The following is a 21,439-nucleotide window of genomic DNA, read 5'->3' as shown; positions in this document are numbered from 1 at the left end:
ACATTCCCCCCATGTCTGTTGGTGACTGATGGTCTGACGCCAGAGGGAGAAGGGCTGGCGCCACCTAATGGAGAGATGAGAAATGTTCTGCGGGAGCCTGTGACACATCCACAGAGCAATTCCAGAGCAATTCCAGGAGCCACCATCAGAGGGCGCCAATACCAGGCGTCTCACCAAGCTGGCCACACCCCAAATTGCCTGGTGGGCTCCCCTGTGCCACACCTTCCCCTTCCCTTTAGAAAAGGACAAATGCAAGCCTGACGGCGGCCTTGCAGATGATCATTTTGCAAAAAGGACAAACTCACTGATAGGTCAAGTTAGGGAGATCGTGAATCCTTTACTGTATACTCAGAAGTAAAAACTAAGACTTTTCCCAGCTCTGTAAAATGACCATGGATGATGACATTGTTGGAATCACCTCTTTTGGCAGGGCTGCATTGTCCCCATATATCCCTGGACACAGGAGATGGAGGGCCTACCTCAGTGAAGTGTAACGTGCCACTGGGGGCCTAGAGTGCTCCCAGGTGACATGAGCAGCCAGGGCAGAGCACCTCCCCTTGGAGGAATGCCCTCGGGACCTCAGAGCTGCAGAACCTCTGTGCCACACAGGGGAAGTCTCTGTGGAAACCTGCAGATCCACTTGGCTTGGGGAAAAAAAACCAAAAAACACCAGTCTCCCACCACACTGGCCTGCTTTGAACATGAGCCAAAACCTGCTGTCCCCACCCACTGTCCTGTCCACACTCAGTCCTGTAGGGACTGAAAACTGGGCATTGTCCCAATCTATGAAAAGATGTAGTTGAGCTGCTAAAATAGATAAGGTGCTAAGTTTGGGGGGTGGGACACAGAAAGAATAATTGTGCCCATTGTGCTCCGCCAGGCTCTGTCTCTCTAGCTGCAGACACACCGCTTAAATAAATAAAGACAACTGTGCTCCAGGGAGTGGCGAGCACAAGCGAGCGCGGGAACCGCAGAGGGCTGGGGAGCCAGGGAGGGCCTTCTGGAGGTGGTGAGAAGACCCAGCAGGCAGAACCAGATTTGGGGAGAACAAGGAGAAATCAGAAGAGGACTACAGAGGGGACAGGTGTGCCACATGGGCCCGGGAGTGCCAGCCAGGTGGAGCCCAGGGTCCACTGAGGGTGGCCATCCTGAGCCCGGCTTGTGGAATGGGGGCTGGCCTGGGGTGTGGTCTCAGCCCTGGCCGTCTTGGGTGTGGTCATCCACGAGCGTGGTCCATCAGGAGACTGGCGGGCTGGGCCACGATTGGGATCTTCCAAGTCCTAGAGGCCCCTGGAGGAGTTGGTCACGGAATACACAGGAGTGAAGAGGTTGCGAAAGATTCACTAGGTGGGAACCCACTTCAGTTTGTCCTGGTGTCATGTGGCAATGGTGGGTGCAGCCTGCATCCCCTGCCCCATGAACTCTGCCCCCTGCCTCCTGCCCCAGGGTGGAGTAGACAAACTTTTCTAGAGAAAAGAATGTGAGCGTTGTTTCCTGCTGCTTCCGGTGGCTCTGCAGGCAGCAGATGGGCACTATGGTTGCTCTGCCCCCTGTGGAACCCCAAAGAGAGCTATTTCAGACCCCCATTTCTATTGAGGCAGGACTTGGGGGGAGGCCACAAATGAAACCATTCTCTGGGTCCCAGGACTGTTTGGACCTCTGTCCTCTGTGAGGCCCATCTGTGGAAATCAAGAGGCATCCTTGGGACCTGCTTCCCACGGCTCCGGCACTCTCTGGAGCTTTGCTGTCTCCCCCTGACCTGGGTCCCAGGCGTCTGCCCCTCTGGGAGCAGTTGACTTCCTCATAAGTCCCCCTTTTCTGGAAGCATCTAAATATCCAGGAGCACTGTTTGGAAACCCAGCAAGGCCGATCAGATGCGCTTGCCCAGGGATTCCAGACGCGACAGGAAAGACCCAGAGCCCCTGGGTGCGACACTGCGGAGAGAAGGGGCTGTGCCTGTTCTTTCCTTGTACTTAGCCAGGGTCCTTCTGTCGTTGTGCGTTCAACAGAGCCTAAGCCACTGCACCGGCTTTTCCTGGGCTGCGGCTGCTGCTCTGCCCACCCTGCCATTTGTCCCCATCTGCTGCAGGCCGACCCCTCCTCAGACCCGCCCTGCTACATGCCCACCTCTGTGCCCCAATCACTGGCTTCAATCACTGTTCCGGGACACTGAGAGATGGGCGAGGGTTCCCTGGGTCCCACTCGTCACTGAGCTGCTTGTTGCTTTGCAAAGCTAAGTGGGTTCTGGCCTGCATCGTCTTGGTCCAGCTCTGGTGTCTGTTGGTCCCTGCAGGGCCACTCTACACCTGCATGTCCCCAGCCTCCTAAACCCTTGCTCTTTGCAGATTATTGCCCATTTCACAGAAACCGGAAGACCCTCCAACCTGACCTTCTCACCAACTGTTGGGTCCTACATTTCCCTCCCTTCCCGTATCCCCATTTCAGAGGGCTGGGGCACCTGTTCTGAAGCAGGTCACCTTCCTGCCTTTCTCCCCCAGGACCTTGGCCACTGGTGCCCCTTCTTCTCTTGCTTAGGCAATGAAACTCTCCATCTGGCTCACATGCCCCACCCCCAGAATGTTCTTGTGTCCTTTAACCCTCAAAGTCTCTTTGGGACCCTGAATTCCTCTCCAAGACAGTCTTACTTTTCTCCTTCCCTTCATTGTTGAAGGCCCCAACTTCACGCCTTGGCCACCCTCCTGTAGGGGCTGCAGCCCAGCTGCCCAGCCCAGGGCCCATTGGCACATCGCCCTCAGGTGGCCACGATGGCCTTTGCCTCTCTCTCAGGCCGTGTGTCCTCTCCCACTTTCCTGGGCTCCCAATTTCTCTCACCCTCTGCCTCTTTCCTCCCCAGAGGATCATGTCTCTCCTCTGTCTCACCCCCTCCCCCTGTGTGAGCTCCTTCACTCCTAGGGCCCTACCTCCCACGGGGGACAGGCTGCCTGTGGCTCCTCCTGTTCCGGAAGCTTCAGACACCCAGCTGGATCTGCAGTGGACCCTGCAAACCTTTCGCTTCTCCCAGCAGCAACCCTGAGTTCTCTGGGGAGACACCCTCCAGGCAGGTCAGGGAGAGCTGATGCCCCCTCTGCTCCAAGAAGGGCGTGTGGCCCAGAGATGGGCACCTGGCCTCTGATGAGGACGAGCAGTGGAGGTGGCTCTGCTGGTTGGATGAGGGGTGTGCCGCTGGGGCCACCACCGCTGCCACATGGGGAACCCTAAGCCAGGAGGGAAGCAACACGGAGAGAGCGCAGGGTGGATTGCGCGCCAGCCCCGGAGTATCTGGATCTGCACTCGCGGAAGGTCACTGTTTCTGGACTTTTCGGTGGGGTAGGCCAACATACTCTCAGTTTCTGAGAAGCTGGTCTCAGTTGGATTTTTGTTACTTGCTAGCAAAGGCTGCCAACTGGCACCTCCAGCAACTTGGAACCTGCGGCCTCCTGACCCATCCACCCGGTGCCTCGCTTCCCGGGCCCCGCTGGGCCCTCACCCTCCCTCTGCCGCAGGGGGCCGCTCCTCAGCTCCCACTCCCGACCCGCACTCCCTGCCCGGACGATTGTGATCATCCCCCCACTGGCTGCCTGTCTCCCGCTGTTGAAAGATCATTCTAGAGCTCAGCTGGAGCCTTCCCGCACGCCCCTTCTGCTGGAAACCAGCTCGTGTGTTCAGAGTCCTCGTGACGCCTGTGGGCCAGGCAGCCACCGCTTCCAGCCGGGCTCACACCTCCGCGGCCAGCCCCGCCCCAGCCCTGCGCCAGGCCCTGGCCCCGAGCCACTCCTCAAGTCCCTCCAGGCACCTTTCTCCATGAACTCGGGCTGAGTCCCTGACCATCAGGGCCCTTCTCCTCTGACACCCTCAGGCGCTGTGCTTTCTGCCCCGTTGAGCAATGTCCTTGTGTCCCAGGTCACCTACCACATCTTTCCTTTCCGTGGCTTCTAGAGGGCCGAGTCTGTCCCCTCACCTTCAGTTTCCTCCCAGACTGAGCTTGGTACCTGCGTGTGTGGTGCTCAGCAAACGTGCTGGGTAAACGAAGGGACAGAGCCCAGACCTGGACACCTCCTGCTCCCCAGCCCTGCGCCTTGTCTTTGCTGGCCTCTTTCCAGGTGGTTCCAGAATGTTCCAGAGCCCCTGCTTCTCACCTGCTGGCCAGACTCCCATCCTTCTCCAGGGTTACTTGCAAAGCCCACTTTCAGGGAAAATGGTCGTTCTTACTCTGTCATCCTCCCGATTAAACATGTTTTTAAAAAGATGTGGGTAACAGGAAATTGGTCATGGTGTAACTTAGCTTTGGTGAGAAAACACTGGTGCTCTTCCTCTTTTTTTCCCTCCCATGACCTCTACTTTCATTTCCAGTCCCCTCACAGGTCCCCTCTGACTCCATCTTCCCCTCCTTCTCTCCCGGGCAGCTTCACCTTTCACTCTGCCCTTTTCCAGCAGGACACAAAATGGCAGGAATCAGGACTTTGATGTAACTTGGGTGGAGGGGTCAGCTAGGAAAGCAAGGCAGGTAGGAATGATCTGTTACTTCCAGAGGACAAGGGCAAGAGAGGGATGGGGAAGCTCTGCTCACCTTTCTGGCTCCTTTGGGGTCTGCCTGTTTGGAGCCAGAAGAAGGGAGGGTACCCTGGGGTGAGTGTGGTAGGGCAGGGGCGTGGGGGCGGCAGGGGGTTGAGTTCAGAGCCCCACTGAGCTTGTGGGCAGATCTTGGCACAGGGTTTGTGTGAAGTTCCCAGGAAGCCAAGTGCAATCCCAAGTGGCAGCCTGACAGAGCCTCACTGGTTCTGTTCATGAAACTGGGAGACCAAATAGGACTAAGGATCTCAGGAAGGGGAGTCTGAGCTGAGAACAGGACTGGCTTCATGCAGCGTGACCTGCTGTTTTGCCCAGTGCTCAGGCTGGGAAGCGGCTGCGTGTTTGAAGTGTAATGCTTCCAGGGCGCCATCTTGAAATTCTCAATGATGTTATCTTTGCTGGGCTTGGTAAGCAGAGTTGGATGGACAACAGAATGTGCACAGAGGCTTGGAGCACGCTTTTTGTTTTAGTACAAGGAATTGAACCCAGAGGTGCTCTACCACGGGGCCACATCCTCAGCTCTTAGGGTCTCACTAAGTTATTAAGGCCTTGCTGAGTTGCTGAGGCTGGCTGTGAACTTGAGATACTCCTCCCTCGGCCTCCCAAGTCGTGGGATTACAGGTGTGCACCACCACACCTGGCTAGAACTTTTATGTCCTCAACTCACTGTACTTGGGTGAAGACAAGAGACAAAAACCTCAGGCAAACACTCTGTAGTGTGCGAAGTACTATAGAAACAACTTAGTGTGAGGAAGGAAAAGAGTCCGGCCCACCTAAAACAGCACCAGCCAACACAGAGAAACAGTATCTGAGAAGCAAGAGGAATATCTTCTTCTTTTTTTTTTTTTTTTCCTGTACATTTTTCTATCACTTCTACATTTTCCCCACTGAGCAGGCCTTACTTTTACGTAAAAGCCCCATAAAAGAGCTGTGTTAGGCCAGGCGCAGGTGGTACTTGCCTATACTCTCCAGTGACCGGGGAGGTTGAGGCAGGAGGATTCCAAGTTCGAGGCCAGTCTGGGCAACTTAGTGAGACCCTGCCTCAAAATTAAAAATAAGAAAAAAGAGCTGGGGATGTAGCTCAGCGGTAAAGCACCCCGAGTTCAATCCCTAGAAACACACACACACACACACACACACACACACACACACACACACAGCCATGCTCTGTCCAGCAGAAAGGCAGGGCTGGCGAGCCCTGCGGCCCCTCGCTGGCCTCCTGGCCTGGGAAGCAGACGCCACTGTGCCCACTAATTCCTGCCCTGAGGCAGGCGAGTCTCAGGCAGCCCCCCGCTGGGGCCAGCCATATTGCTTCCCCGTTTGGCTGTGGCTTCCTTCCCTTAGAGTAAAACGGGAAAGGAGTGACCACTTGTTTCTTATTTAGGACGTGGACTTTGGCAGCTGAGACTTGGAGGGAACTGTTTTGTTGTTGTTAACGAGCAACCTTCAATTATAAGTTTAAAATAAACCCAGTCCCCTCCCTGGTTCCCAGCCTCCCTGGGGAGCTGGTGATGGAAAGAGAAAGGCCTGCGCGGCCAAGGCCGGTGGCTCCACACCGGGTTGAAGCCAGCAGGCAGCTGTGGCCCGCCGGCCAGTGGGGGGCCCCTCTCGCTTGTTGGTCCCTTCAAAGGAGCCTTTGGAATCCATTAACATTTAACATTTAACATATCCATTTTCGCTGGAAAATGCAGAAACCACAAACAGGACTTCTGGGTGACTTGTGTGATGTGGCTGCCCAGGATCTGTGCTCAGAAACCACGTCAGGGTCCTGCACTCCTCCTCCTGAGACAGTGCTACACTCGGGTCAGGAATGTCCCCCAAGTCCAAAGGTGTGAAAGCAAAGCGTGGTGCCCAGTCTGTGGTGCTACTGGGAGGCGGTGGCACATTTAAGAGGCGGGGCCTCGTGGAAGGAAGTTAGGTCAGTGGAGGTGTGCCCTTGGAGGAGATATTGGGACCCTGGTCTCTTCTCTTTTGCTTCCCAGTTGCCATGCAGTGAGCAGCTCCCTCACCACACATTCCCACTGTGATGTGCTGTCACAGCCCAAAAGCCATGGACCAACTGAGCAGGGACTGAAACCTCTGACACTGTGAGCAAAAATAAACTGGTCCTCTTTATAAGTTGTTTTGTTTTCTCAGGTGGTTTGTTACAGTAACAGGAGGCTGACTAACACAGATGGATTGGATTCGCTCTTGAAGAGCTGTCTCTGCAGCTGGCTATTGGGTTCATCTTCTGTGAATCTCACTTTGGACTCTAGACCAGAGCTTCCCAAACTTCAATGTGCTCATGAATCCCCTGGAGCGCTTGTTAGGTTGTGGATGCTGACTCAGCACATGTGGGCGGTCCTGAGGTTCTCATTTTTAACCCACTCCCAGGGGATGTGGATGCTGTGAATCTTCAGAGCATACCCAGGACAGTGAGGTTCCAAGATGTGAGCCTCATCCTGGGTGCTAGGTCTACACAGGTGGCTCCTCCCACAGTGAGGCTGTGACAGGCCTGGCTGCAAAGAGGGAGGGCTGAGCAGGTGACTTCCCTTCCAACTCCCAGGGTGGGGACATCTGATAAGCATCAAGGCCTGAAGCAGTCCTAAAGGACAATGAGGTCAGTGTTTGAGAGGGAAGGTGACCAGGTTATGGAGCCAGAGGAGGCCAGAGAGGAGAGGCAGTGAACCCTGAGAGGTCTCAGAGGGCAGTGGCTGCATCTCCCACAAGCCCCTGCTCTGACTGCTCCCCCCACACATTTGTGGAGTGAAGGCGTCCCTCGGAAGTTCAAGACAATGGTTGAAGCCTTCCAGGCCAAGACTCCACAGAGGTACTCAGACACCTCCTGCACCTCAACTCACCTGATGTACGTGGCAGGCACTGTGACTTCCCGCTCTTAGGGATGGGGGCATGAGGCCCAAGGCCGTTCGCCAGGCCAGAGGCAGAGCTGGGATCTGCAGGCCAGCCATCTGGCCCTGCAGGCAGGCTCTTGGCCCTTTCCCCAGCTGCCCGGGTGCCTGCAGGGGCAGACTGCGGGCTGTGTCTTCAGGCTGAGCTTGGGATCCCTTTACCAGCGCAGGATGAATCCCCAAGTCCACACCCCCCTCACCCGAGCTCCCGCCAGCCAGGACCTCAGTAAATGTTCGGTTCTCCGTCTTTCAAGCATGATGTTCTTCCCACTCATGAGAGGTCCCCAAAGGAGTCGCCTTCTCAGGGACAGAAAGCAAGGGTGGGAGGAGGGAAGGGGCATCCGTGCTCAGTGGTGCAGAGTTTCAGTTTGGGATGATGAGAACATTCTGGATTGGATCTATTTAACACCACCGAGTCGTACACCTGGACAGGCTGAGATGGTCAATTTTATGTTACGTGCATTTTATCATAAACACAAAGATGTGCTGTTCTAACTTGAAAAACCAAAGGACCCATCAGAACGGCTTGGCTTGGGCCTAAATCTGCAGGGCACAGAGGGGCTGGTGGTCGGTCACCTTGTAGGTCAAAAACACTGCAATGGTTTGGATAATGTCCCCCAAAGGCCCCTGTGTTAGAGGCTTGGTCACCAACCCATGGCACTATTAGGAGGTGGAGGAACCTTTAAGAGGTGGGCCTAGAGGGAGGTCTTAGGTCACTGGGGGTGTGCCTTGAAGGGGATATCGGAACCCCAGCCGCCTCCTCCTCTACCTTTGTTTTTTTTTTTGGTACTGGGTTTGAACTCAGGGGCACTTAAACACTGAGCCACATCCTCAGACTTTTTTGAATTTTATTTAAAGACAGGGTCTCGCTTAGGGCCTTGCTAAGTTACTGAGGCTGGCTTTGAACTCGCAATCCTCCTGTTTCAACCTCCCAAGCGCCTGGGATGATAGGTGTGCGCTGCTGCGCCCAGATCCCAGCCTCTCCTTGTTTCTCTCTTTGTTTCCTGGCCTGCCACGGGGTGAGCATCTCCTTTACCTTGCACTCCTTCCATGATATTCTGGACCACCATAGGCCCCCAGAGCAACTGGGGCAAGCAGCCGAAGACTGCAGCCTCTGACACTGTGAGGAAAAACAAACCTTTCCTCCTTATAAATTGCTTACCTCAGGTATTTGATCACAGTGATGGAAAGCTAACACAAGTACTGGCCTGAGTCAAGCAAGCTAAGGTCCTCACAGGCCCACCATTGAGTAGTCGTGGTTCTTCCTGTAAATCTGTTTCTCATCGTTAAATTTGGGGTTATTACTTCAGGATTACTATCAGGGCTGAACAGGAGTGACCAGTACAAACAGGTGCTCCATATGCTAGACGTAAGAGTTCGTGTCTGTTTCTTCTTGGGCATTCATTTTGTTCTCTGGGGAAGGACTGTCACAGAGCAAGGGCAGGGAGGTAGCTCGATGGAACAGTGCTTGCTCAGCCTATATGCAAGGCCCTGGGCTCCTGGGCTTCCTTCCCCAGCATTGCAAAAGGAATACATAAACAAAAATAAACACCCCAACCAAGTACCTACCTGATCATTTTTTTTTTGAATTTTCTAAATTTTTTTTGTGGCACTGGGGTTGGAACCCAGGAGGTGGTGCCTGCTAGACAAGCTTTCGTTCTCCCACCCAGCTACATCCCCGGCCTACACAGATTATTCTCTTTTCTCTCTTTTTGGCTACTGGGACTTGAACCCAGGGGTGCTGTACCACGGAGCCACAGTCCCAGTTCTTTTTATTTTTATTTTAAGACAGGATCTCGCTAAGTTGCTTAGGGTCTTGCTAAGTTGCTGAGGCTGGCCTCCAACTTGCAATCCTCCTGCCTCCATCTCTTAAACTGATAGAATTACGGGCATGCGCCACCGTGCTCAGCTGGATTATTCTTAATGATGAGGCTTGTATGAATCACTATCAGAGCCAAAAAAGAGTCTGCAAGAATTGCCTGCTCTGCACGTTCCAAGCTCCTTTCCTCCTCCAGAACAGCTGCCTGAACAAGGGGCGAGGCGTGGACACCTGTGGGGCTCTCTGACCAGGAGGACCCAGCATGCAGCCAGAGTGCCGCTGTGTACCACTCCATGTGGCTCAGCCCTGGGCAGAGATGGGATGCCAAGGAGGGAGGCGCTACTGGGCTCACGAGCTCTGGGGCGGTGGGGGCAGCTCCTTCCCTGAGGCTACGGTACAGCCTAACATCAGCAGCAGTTCCTCCCTGAGCAGAAACCAAGTAACATTTGCTCAGCATTGGGCTCCTTTTTAGGTAACAGGCAGAACTCTGTTGATATATTCAGTCTTTTCACTTCCTAAATGCCTCTTCCCGGGGTCAGGGCGACCCCGGGGACTGTGTGCTCTCTGAGCACCAAGGTGGCTGGATGCGTTGTGGGGCCTTGGGCTGCAGCAGCTTATTCATCACACCCCACAGGGGCTCACTGCTCTTCAGTGACCAGGTGTGCAGCCCAAACTCCATCAGGACACCGACTCCACGCTTGCAGCGGGGGCAGACGTCTCTCATGGTGGCCAGCAGTACCATCGCAGCTGGAGGGCTGTCCCTGTGAGCTGTTCACCATCTTCATCCCCAAGTTCTGCAGTTGTCAGGATCCTCACTGGTGTCTCATCAGAGCAGTCCCTGGGCCTGCTGGGGGAGGGGGGTGTGGTCCAACAGAAGAGCTTGGAAGGCTTGGGGACCCCGGGGCCACAACTCTTGTTGAGCTGTGATTTGGCACTTAAGAGGTACAGGACACTCTCCTCTAATCCCAGCTACATGGGAGGCTGAGGCCAAGAGGATGGCAAATTTGAGGTTAGCCTCAGCCACTTAGATCCTATCTCAAAATTAAATAAAAAGGGCTGGGGATGTAGCTCGGTGGTACGGTATCTCTGAGTTCAATCCCCACCCCAAAAAACAAATAAAATTTAAAAAATAACAAGATGGTCAATGAGTTTGTAGCATTATCTATAGTCAGCTTCCCCTGCAACCAGCTTCCTTTTGGGTTGCGTTTAAAGAAACACTCCCTAGGTAGAAGGTACAGGACTTGTCACTGTACAGCGAGAGATGCCCACACATGGGTTTTGACCAGCCCTGGGGTCACTGTCCCCTCCCCTGGCTAAAACCTGCTTGCACTAAGGTATTTTGAGTTACTGGAGTTCCCCTTCCTTCTGCTGTGGACTTGATCCCATACACCTGGGCTGGGCAAGGAAAGGGCAAGTCACTGTGGTACGGAAAACAGAGGCTCGGCTGTGGCTAACCAAGGGTGCAAAGTGGCTGCAAGGAGGACCCCAACACGGTGGTCCCTGTGTCTGTCCCCTGGGGCCCCCCAGCCTGCCTCTGAAGCTGTGGTCTTCCCACCTGTCCACGCTCGCTCACCGCAGTCCCCACAGCTTCAGACAAGTGTCTCTGAACGATGCTCCTATGGCAACAAAGCTTTCCACAGATGTCCATGTGGGCAGGAAGCAGCCTGCGGTTCCCGGAAGGCACCCGATACCTATGACCTGTGCGCAGCAGGCTGCGGGTTTGGGGGCAGGATTAGAGCAAATCACAGGACAGTGTGACCGGCAAACTGCCATTTTTAAAATATAATATTTATTGCTTAGATGGTTTGATACAGAACAGCTTTCTTTTCATTCTGAATTTGGAAGTTCTATACAACTGAGTACAAAGAGGAACAAAAAGTACCAAAACCAAACTTGTGATTCTCTGTTCATGTGGCATAAACCAGTTTTGTACATAACATGTAGCAGCAGTTTTTAAGTTCCCTTTAGAAAAATATGAAATCTACACATTTATTATTGTTTCCTGTTTAATGCATGGGCTGAAATCACTAGGATCAACTTCCTTCTTGAAGAAAAAGAGGAGAGGAAAGAGACGCACGTATGATGAATCTGTCTGAAACTGGCATCCGGCTGCCACGTAGCTTCCCCAGAGTTGTGCAGAAAACAGCCCTCTGGGTATTTTGTTTGTTTTGTTCACACAGCCAGGTGTTTCATGTAGTGATTGAATCTCAGCACTGTGTCCATTAAAGAGAAAGAAAAACTTGCACCTCAAAAAACTTTTCAAAAGATCCATATATATATATATATATATATACACACATACATACATATATATATGTGTGTGTGTATATATATATATATATAAAAGCCCTGAGAGAAGGAGAAAGAGAATCAAACAAAATGTATAGAAACAAATTAGCTGGACATGCAAACTAAGCTATGATTCACCCAGCGTTTAAACAAATCACAAATTTCACAGTTTAACATAGGGGAAGTGGGGGCAGAACAACAAATAATACATTTGTCAACCTCACTAATAAAATGTGGCAAGACCTTATTGACTATGAGGGTACAGATCAAGGCTAAATAAAGCTTTAAATCAATAGTGATTATTGCGAGCTGCAGCCCCGGCTACATCCGCGGCTGGGAGCTGATCCCTGCTACATCTCACCGCAGCGTAGAGTTTAGTCCTGGCTTCTCCCCACAGTATTGCGAGTTTAGTGTGGAGAGTTGCAAAGAAAAACAAACACAAGGAACCCCCAATAATAATAACAATGAAAATAACAATAACAATTGTAATAATAATAAAAAAAAACAACTAAGGGTGCATGAACTGGTTTCAACTTAGAAGACCAAGGGATCATTGGTTCTGACCTGCATTCATCTCTACAGTAAATAAAACCTCGTTTTTAAACTGGTTCATATATCCCAATACAGTTAAAGATCATATATATACCTCAACCTTTTTCCTTTCACATGCAAAGATATCACTTTTTATTTTTTCAAGAATATCTATCTTCCTTTGAAGTCAGGGCGGGAAACTGAAATGGAGAAAGGGGATACGTGTGGCTCTGTGCACAAGTATAAGCAAAGGAAAAGCCCGTGGAGCCAGAAAGGGCCAGCGGGAGAGGCCGGGCAGAGGGGCGTGCTCCCTAGGGAAAGGTGAGGGGCTCCACGGGGGTGCAGCAAGCAGGGGCCCCCGGCAGCAGTCTGGCTCGGGTGTCCTTGGGGGCTCGGCTCAAGGGCAGGATGCTGGACACGAGGTCAGCTGCTGTAGGATGTTTTTCACTGCTGGTGGCTACAGTGAGGGAATCTGTTGCCTGCACAAGATGCTCACAAATAAAAGGAATCCTGCCTTTTTTGCACCCAGGGCTTCGGGCCACTTAAGGAACTAGTGACAGCACATTGATCTTTGAGCACCAACCCTACATCCCAGGAAGGTAAATAGAAACCTCTCATCTTCAACCTTGCACGTAGCTTAGTTACCAGTAGTAGTATTTCCTTACTTTTCAATGACAGTAGCACAGCCGGGGGCAAGGCTTGGACTGGGCTTCGCAGGAGGACTGGGATAACCTGCTCGCGGGTGACACGCCTGTCTCTACCTGGCTTCCTCCAAAACCACCCTGTGGCACCTTGGGCCTGGCCCGGGGTCTTGGACGCCTGCTCCCTGCCACACTTGCGGCCTTGCTCTCCCCGCTCTGAGCCGTCCTCAGCTGTGTTCTGGAGGCCCGGCCCCTGCTGCGGTCTGAGTACAGTAGAAGAGCGATCACCAGAGCGTGCGAGGAACCTGCAGGCACAGGTTATGCGGGGACCTGGGGGTGGCGCAGGTCTCCCAGGACAAATATTGTCCATTTGTTTCTGCTGACTGCAGAGCCCAGCAAACTGATGAACTAATAATAATAATAATAATAATATTAATAATAATAATAACAACATATACCAAATGGGAAGGGGGGAATCAAATAGATGACATCCAGGTATGTTTTCCATAGGTTAAGTGGTTGGGGAGGTAACTCTTCTCTGTAAATTAAGAATGGATGTCTTGGAACTTGAATAGTAACTATTTCTAACATGGAAAGAGTGGAAACAAGCATGAGGTTGAAGCTAGAGATCTTCCTGATTTTGGCTTGAGCCACACTGGAGACCTTCATCAACCACATTCTGTAATAACAAGGACCAGATCACAGCTCCTCTACATAGCAACAGGAAAAAAAAGGTCTAGCTGAGAAATAAGCATCACATCCATCTTCCCTCTGGTCATTTACATGAAATTATGAAATTCACATCATTTTCTTCCAGTTATTGGCTATGGGTGTCCCAGGGTATGTTTTTTTCCTCCCGTTTCCAGCTCACAGAACAAACAGTACTATCACAGATTCACAAAAACAAGCTCACACACATCAATACGAACGGTAACGTTAATGCTTAAATGAAGAGGCCCTCCCCATACAATTCGTTAAAATATCTGTTTTGTTAAAAAGTCATTTTGGGAAATCACAACACCCATGATGACACAGGAGGATCCGTAAGTAGTTAAGGCACTGGAATCGGCACATGCTGCGGCCGGCGCGGCGCACGGTAAGGCTATGGCACAGAGCTGGTTGGCCACACTCCTTTCGTCTCTCTTGCCCCCTCTCCCTCCCTCCCTCTCTCTCCCCGACAACTGAAGGACAATGAAGAAACCTCATGAAATATAGATCTGAGACGCTATGCTCCGCTGGCTTGTCTGTGTGCGAGGGATGAGGTGGGATGTCATTCCATCCCCAGGAGCTGAGAGGTGCCGTCCGCAGTGGCCAGGACGGGGTGGGCAGGCCTCTTGCTGCACAGCTCCAGCAGGTCTTGCACGAGGGCATCTGGGCTTTCAGGGTCGGGGTCCCCCGAAGGTGCCTGCTCCTTGGGGCCGCTGCGGCTGGGCTCAGCAGCCCGGCCCTTCTCCTCCCGGTGGCTGCAGTCCTTCCCGGTGCTGGCCAAGCTCTCTTTCCGACTCCGGGTGACGGCGACGTGGTTGCTGGTGCTGGGAGCCGACTCGGCCTCGTTCTCTGAGATAGGGTTGTTGCCGCTGTGGGTGGACTCGTCCTCGCTGTCCTCCTCGGCCCGCTCGTCCTTGTCACTGTCCTTGCTGTGGTGCTTGCCGTGCCTGGCTTTCTGGTGGATCCGCTGGTGCCGGACCAAGCTGTGCTTCAAGGTGAAGGTTCGCTCGCAGGTCTGACACTTGTATGGCCTTTCCCCTGAGTGACGGGACAAATAAATGTCTGTTATCCCCGAGGCCACTGGTCCTGCCTCCCCTGCTCTGCATGAGAACGGCAGGCAGAACAGAGCACCTAGGGCCAGGGCTCTCACCCACCCAAGGACAACCCTCCTCTTTGTCTGAAGCGGCACATGGAACAGATGAGTTCCAGGGGCCACATTGTCTCCTTTCCCCTCAACCCAGGTGTTCTACAAACTCATCTTGGAAATCAAAATCCCAGAAGCGGAAGCCTCAGATATGCAGGCTGGCCTTGCCTGGAGACTAGGGAAGAATCTCACGGGAGGGCAGGCTGGCCCTCTCCCAGGGCTCTCCAGGGACAGCAGCATCTCCTAGTCAAAAGCACGAGTTCTCTGTGTTCCAAGGTGGAGCAGCTGGGCCTTTCCCGATGGCTCACAGACTGAGCCGCCAACAGCTGAGGACAGCACCTGTCAGGAGCCCAGAATATCTCCCTGCTGAGAGCCGGGAGCACAGGGCCCAGCTGACTGTGCCCGAGGCTGGCGTTAGTGTGGGGCCCGTGGGCCTGAAGGGGGCTGCAGCTGAGAGGGAGGGAAAGTCGAGATCTCAACAGGGGCCTGAGTGACTTTCTTTGGGAGAGAAGGGCAGAGAAAGGATGTCAGTACCTCTAGGCTTCATAGCTTCACCCAGGCTACCTGCACCCTGATACAGTCTCCAGTGGCCTCTGTCACTGACCACATCACTGCTCTGGAGGTGAGTGGGTCACCCTCGTCTCCCCTGGTGGCCTGCCCTGGGGTCCTCCTTACCTGTGTGGGACCTCATGTGCCTGGTGAGGTCCTGCAGGGACCAGAAGCGCTTGTTGCATACGCTGCAGACCTTCTTCCTCTTGTCTGCCTTGCTGGCCACACTCTTGGGGGAATCTGTCTTTGGTTTCTTGTCATCGTCACTCTTCTCTGAGGACCTCTTCTCGGCTGTGCCCTCCCCATCAGAGGGGCCCTCTGTCTCCTCGTTCTGCTTTTCCACTGAGGCCTCCCTGGTGCCTGGGACCGGCTCCACCATGGGGGGTTCGGTGGGCTTCTCCTCAGGCTCAGGGGCAGGGACAGATGGTGGCCTCTCGGCTGCCCTGCCAGTGTCTTCTCCCTCCGGAGGCTGTGTCTCCTCTTCATCCTTGGGCTCCTGGTGGCCGTGCGCCTTCCTGTGGCGGCTCAGGGTGCCTGGGAACTTGAAGCTCTTGCCGCAGGTGTCGCAGGCGTGCTTCTGGTCCTGCTGGTCTGAGCCCTGGCTGCCTGTGGGGCCTGCCTCACCCTCGGCCAGCTTGAAGTCCATCAGCTTGCTGGCCAAGTCGAGGTCCAGGCTCCTGTTGCTGGCCGTGTCTTCCTCTGGGCCATCCGCGTCCCCAGCGCTCACCTCCACACCACTCTCTTCCTCCAGCTCCTGCTTCTCCCCAGCCCCTCTCTCTTCCCCCTTCCCAGGGGAGGCTGCCTCTGCCTTGGCCTCCTCCACAGGAGGGTCCACTGCAGCCTGGCTGAGCTCCGCAGCTCCCTCTGATAGCAGTTGCTCTCTGTCCCGTGCGGTGAGGTCCAGCACCTCACCTGCCACCGCCAAAGTTTCCGAGTCCGACTGGCTGTCTGTGTGAGCAAGCACAGCAGGGAAGGGGTTCAGATGGGATGCCACCAGGCAGGCTCCTGTGAAGGGCTGTCCTGGGACTCGGCTGGATCCACCCTGGCAGCCTGGACCCCAAGCTCAGTAAGGATTTCTCATCCCTAATCCTCATCCCCCGACATCCCTGAAGAGGGCCAAGGAGACTTATGGAGGGCAAACTAGCTCCACATCCCTGCAGGTGTTTCCCAGGGCTGGTTGTGCCTGGAACTCCTGGCCTCCATTGCCACACCCAGGATGCTCCGCTGCCCCGCCCCAGGAAGGTGAGTGACTCAGGCAGTGCAGACAAAGGGCTGCAAGATAGGAGAGGGTGCATTCCAGAGACTGGCGGCACCAGGGAAGCTGAGGAAGCCAAGTTGTAAGTTATCGTTCCAGTGCAAAGAAATCATACGAACATGCATCATACACAGCACCACCCTCCGAGTCCTCTAAAACGTGGTCTCTGACAAGTTTCACAGAGAGCAACCCTAAGCGTGAATTCTGTGTATAAAGTGTACAATCTTGCCTGACAGCTCATCTCCAGGTAGAGTTCAGAGGCAAAAGGAGATGCATGCACACCTGCAGCACCACATGGGTGGAGAAACATCCCAAAGGGAAGGACCCCCTTTATGCCAGGATGGGCAAGAGCCAACAAGGAGGTCAGGAGGCCCTGAGGGGCCATGAGTGTGAGTACATGTGAGGATAAGGAGTTCTGGGTTGCAGGCATCTCAGACTCTAAATGACTTCCTGCCTCTTGACTTGTGCCCATCCGTCCTCTCTCCAGAGCACAACTAGATGTGGAATGTCCACTGGCTTTTAATAACCTTCTTAAAAGATAGCACTGTGGCAACATTAACGACCTCCAAGCAGGTCAGGAGCACTGTCAGGTTGAATGAGGACTTAATGACTTTAAATAGTGCTGTGACAGTGAAGCAGAAGCTGGCTGGGACCTATTAGTTGGGTGTAGATTCCGTGTCCATTACTGTAGGCATTCAGAGGTTCCTCTGACAGACAGAGGAAATCCACTGTTTGACAGCACACGTTCAACATGTCCCATCTCTGATCACAGTGCTTGAACTGAGCAAAGAGCTGCACACCTAACCAGATTCTGCTTGCTGTGGCCAGCCACACCACAGTGTCACCCCTGCCCAGCATTCCTCTTCAGTGTCACATGTCCCATTATCTTCCATCAAGGTGGGGCCGGGGTGCGGAGCTGGTACTGCCTCTCCTGTGATCTTTAGCGATCACACCTGCTCTTCACACCCCTGGACTTCTGGGCTCATCTGCAACCACCTGTGCGGCTGCTATTGGGTATCAAGAGATTTCAGAGGGAAATGTGATTCATGGTGAGAATACAGAACTTCTGACAAAAACAAGATTTCTGAGAGATGCATGCTGATGTCTAGGCCACATTTCAAGGAAAACCCAGATGCTCATTTTCTGGAAATATTTGAATAGAGAGCATCTACGGAATGGATTTTGGATAAACTCTACAACAAAAATGCCAAGTACTTAATTTATTTGTTGGCTCTGTGGGTATTGTTTAAAATGGTTTACTCTCTAGTTATTTCCACTTTTTCCCAGTATATCCTAGGTTATTGATTATTATTTTTTCAGCAAAAAAAATATTTTTTTTTTTATAAAGGGTCTTGCAGGGCTGGGGATATAGCTCAGTTGGTAGGGTGCTTGCCTTGCAAGCACAAGGCCCTGGGTTCAAATCCATAGCACGGAAAAAAAAAAAAAAGAAAAGAAAAGGTCTTGCTACTCGCTATGTTGCCCAGGCTGGTCTTTAACTTGTAGACTCAAGGGATCCTCCCACTCAGCCTCCTGAGCAGCTGGGTCTTTGGGCACACACCACATCCTGTACATGAATGAATTGCACAAAACATATTGCAGATGATAAACCTAGAAAAAAATTAAATTCTGAAACACTAAGACTATACCATTCCACTCTCAGGTCCTTCCTTAGGGTGGACAATGGAGGTTCTCCCTGTAAGTACAAGGACAGGTCTGTTTACTTCCTCTTTCAACAGTGTGTGGTTGTCTTCCACCAAATTTCCGCTAGGGGGAGTGTTTTAGCACTTTAAGTTCCAAGCAACTCTTGACTTTCATCAGTGATTCTTGAGAACAATAGACTTAACCTGCTCACATACCATTAAAATCCACCTTGAAAGGCCAGGTACAGTACCAACCTCTGCCCTCTTCAACACCTACATTCCCAAATGCAGGTAGCTGAGTTGATGGCTTTTTATAAGCAATGCTACTTTTAATAGCAAGCACTGTCCCCATCAGTCCCTCACCCTATTGTTAACTCCTAAGAAAACTGTGGGGAAAAAGCAGAAGAAATCCTGGTAAGTAATGGACCCACAGTTCCTCCTGCAGGACAGCAGACACTTTCCCAGGCTGCTCAGTTAAGGGTCTGCTGCTCCTGGAAATGAAAGGTTACCTGACACTTGCAACAGACATGACCAACCTGAATAGTCATTCTGAGGGCAGAGCTGCTCCATCTGCGCTTCACCTAATGGTGGGGTCAACACTGGGGCCCAGTCCACATGGACACAGGGGATTTGGGGGTTGGTAAAGGTACCACCATCAAGGGAAAAGCTTAAAAAACTATCACAGTTCACTGACTAAAAACAGTCTTATCCAGGTGTCTATACCATGGCTCTTCCAGGCAGCATCTGGGGAGGGCCAAGGGCATCCTTCAAGGGCAAAGTGGGCTAAAGCACCTCTGCCCAGCAGAGTGCAGTTTCAGCTTAAAACTTAATATTTAATTCGGCCCCTTGAAGGGAGAACTGCTCCCCCCATTTTTAGCATCATTTTGGGCAAAATATCTGGGGTGCATTTCATGAAAGATTTTATGGGACTGAAAAAGTTACACGGACATTAGAAAACATGTTTAGAGATTTTAAGAAAATGCAGTCTAGGCATATAAACCTAGAAACCTCAAGAACTTCCTAGGTCATTTCCTGGCTTTTTAAAAATAGTCTGTTTCTCTAAAGTCGCACTTTTAACTGCCCAGGAGGGAGCACCCCCACCAGACTTCACTCCACCAGCATCGTGCCCACTTTTTTGTAAACTTCTCCTTAAAGTCCCTGAACCATCTGCCTCCCTGACCTGCCTTCTTTCCCTCTGGAATCTCAGTCTTTTTTCTCACCACGAACTGTGATCACAGTTAAACCAAACCTATAACCTCTCTCTGCTGGCTTCACATTACAACATTCAGTGACTTTTCTCTTCCCAGAAGTTTTGTCCCTTTAAGAAAATCTACTCAACTTCCGGGGCAGGGCCTTGACAAAACCAACTTGTCACTGCAAACTTAAAAGGCGAATGCACCCACAGGCTAACATCTGGTGCCCAAGCAAAGCTTGGACTACGAATTCTAATTCAGCTTTGTGTCTGTGTGAGCTACAGTTATCCCTGTGGTCATGAGAGTCCCCGTGTCTTCTTTTCATATGACAGGGATGCTGAGTGCAAAATGAGCATCCGGCACACAGCACACTTAAGACTTGTGTAAGACACAGGACCCAAGCCCCGCTCTGCCCCCATTATCAGTTGTCTTCCCTCCTTTGGCTGGTGTGGAAAGGCTCACATGCTGCTTTGTAAACCAGGCTGCCAGAAACCATTCTGGGCCAACAGGGGCCGTGGCAGCCAGGGCTAAACATTAAAGGGAAGGTCTGTGAGAAGGCAGGCTCTGGGCCGAGCAGCAAGCAGGTCTTCCTTGGCTCACAGTGCTCTAAATCAGGGGCTGGGTAACGCGGGCATCATGCCTTTCTTTACTAAAGGACCTTGGTAATTATGTGGAAATGGAATCTGAAAGACAGAGCCAGCAAAACCAGCACTTTGCTACCCTTATGGGGTCTGAAGTGGAGGGAAGGGCTGGTCAGTCAAGGGCATTCAGAATCTTTCATTCGGGTTTGGTGGGAGGTATACAGAAGGGCAGAGCTGGTTTTCCCCCACTGGGGTCAATTCTCGTCCTGGAAATGGTACCCACTCCAATGTGACCCATTCCCTTTGACACTGAGGTACAGACTAATAGTGTGGGGTGCCTCCTATACTATACAAACCCCATCGCACTCAAGGCTGAAGAAGAGGAGCCTCAGGACACAATTACAACTCTAGAAAAACATTGTTGGGGGAACCTCCACGGCTTGGCTTCAAGTAGTGGGAAATCCGCAAATGCCAAGCTTTTATGACCGCAGAACTGGACCCAGTACCTGCACTACTCTTACTGTTGTTCCTTGTGTATGTCGAAGTGACCTGCAGTAGCCTATTTTTGCTTGTTTTGGGGGTGGTGTACCCCAGCATCTGAGATGATGGAGGGTATGGAACAGAGGACTTGAGTCAGTACAGAAGCCGCAGGAAAAAGGTGGCAGAAGCTGCAGGGCAAAGGTGGCAGAAGCTGAGTGGGCTGTTAATCGCTCTGTAGGGACTGGAGGGAGGAAGCACACATCAGCACAGGGAATCACACCAGGGTTCAGGTCAGGCAGAGACGTGAATAAAGAAAGGACATGCACAGTGCTTCTCAAACAAGGACAGGCTTATACTGGGAAGAAAGTTACTGAGAAAACACCCCACCTTGCCCTGCTTGGCCCCTCCCTGTTGAGGGCTCAGCACCCCCAGTTCCTGTACATGGTAGTCCCAGTAAACCCCTCCCTGCTCCAGGATGTTACAGAGGCTAGGGGTCCCCAAACTTTAAGGCTTCACATTCCTTCTAGAGGTGTTCATACCCAGAGCAAAAACTTGTACACCCCCACAGATCCCACCTCCCAGCATCAGGAGCAAAGGCCATCTTCTGCCAGGAAGGTGTTGATCTTCCCTAGCAGCTTCAACAAGTCACTTAGGGGCACTGCCATTGTGTCCCAAACTCCCTGGGCTTCTGGCTCCAGCCAGTCTTGCTGTCTAGGCCAGTCTGACCCAGGTCTGCTCCCAATCCTCAGCAGGGCGCCTGAGCTGGCTCTGGGCGGCCCTCCGCTCTCCCTCTCTCAGGTTCTCCATCACCTGGAGGCACTACCTGTGCTATCATGGGATCCAACATCACTCTCTTTTGGGGGGATAAGCCCGTTTCTTCTCAGGGAACAGGTGGTAACTCCGTGTTTGCGCAACTGGTGGCGTTCACAGTTAGATTTGGTAGAAAAGAAGGCATCGCATTTTTGACAAGGGAAGGGTTTCTGACCTGAAGCAGGAAAAAAAATATATATTTATCTGGCTTTCTACTGCAATGAAAAAGAAAAGTCGCTTTTGATTTATTCTCCTGGGATTGTTGGCATTTGTTCTCTTCCACCCTCCACCCCCCCCTTTTTAAAAAAATTTTAACCTTTATTTATCTATTTGTTTTTATGT

At 52.3% G+C, this 21,439-nt stretch overlaps 1 protein-coding gene across 6 annotated transcripts in view; it reads right to left on the bottom strand.

Annotated features, from left to right (window-relative positions):
• Positions 1–13,053: 13,053 nt before the first annotated feature.
• RREB1 (ras responsive element binding protein 1) overlaps positions 13,054–21,439 on the bottom strand; it is a 132,505-nt gene continuing 124,119 nt past the window's right edge. For 5 of the 6 annotated variants that reach the window (XM_079147519.1, XM_079147516.1, XM_079147517.1 and 2 more), the window contains exons 11-13: positions 21,111–21,272; positions 15,265–16,086; positions 13,054–14,483 (exon numbers count right to left, since the gene is read on the bottom strand). In XM_079147519.1, coding sequence (XP_079003645.1) covers positions 14,008–14,483; positions 15,265–16,086; positions 21,111–21,272 — 1,460 coding nt within the window. In that variant the 3' untranslated portion in view covers positions 13,054–14,007. The remainder of the gene's footprint in view (positions 14,484–15,264; positions 16,087–21,110; positions 21,273–21,439) is intronic. The other variant, XM_079147521.1, reaches the window with a different exon arrangement.

The sequence above is a fragment of the Sciurus vulgaris genome, assembly GCF_902686455.1.
Source record: "Sciurus vulgaris genome assembly, chromosome: 7".
Lineage (NCBI taxonomy): Eukaryota > Metazoa > Chordata > Mammalia > Rodentia > Sciuridae > Sciurus > Sciurus vulgaris.
This window is presented reverse-complemented; position numbering and strand designations above follow the sequence as displayed.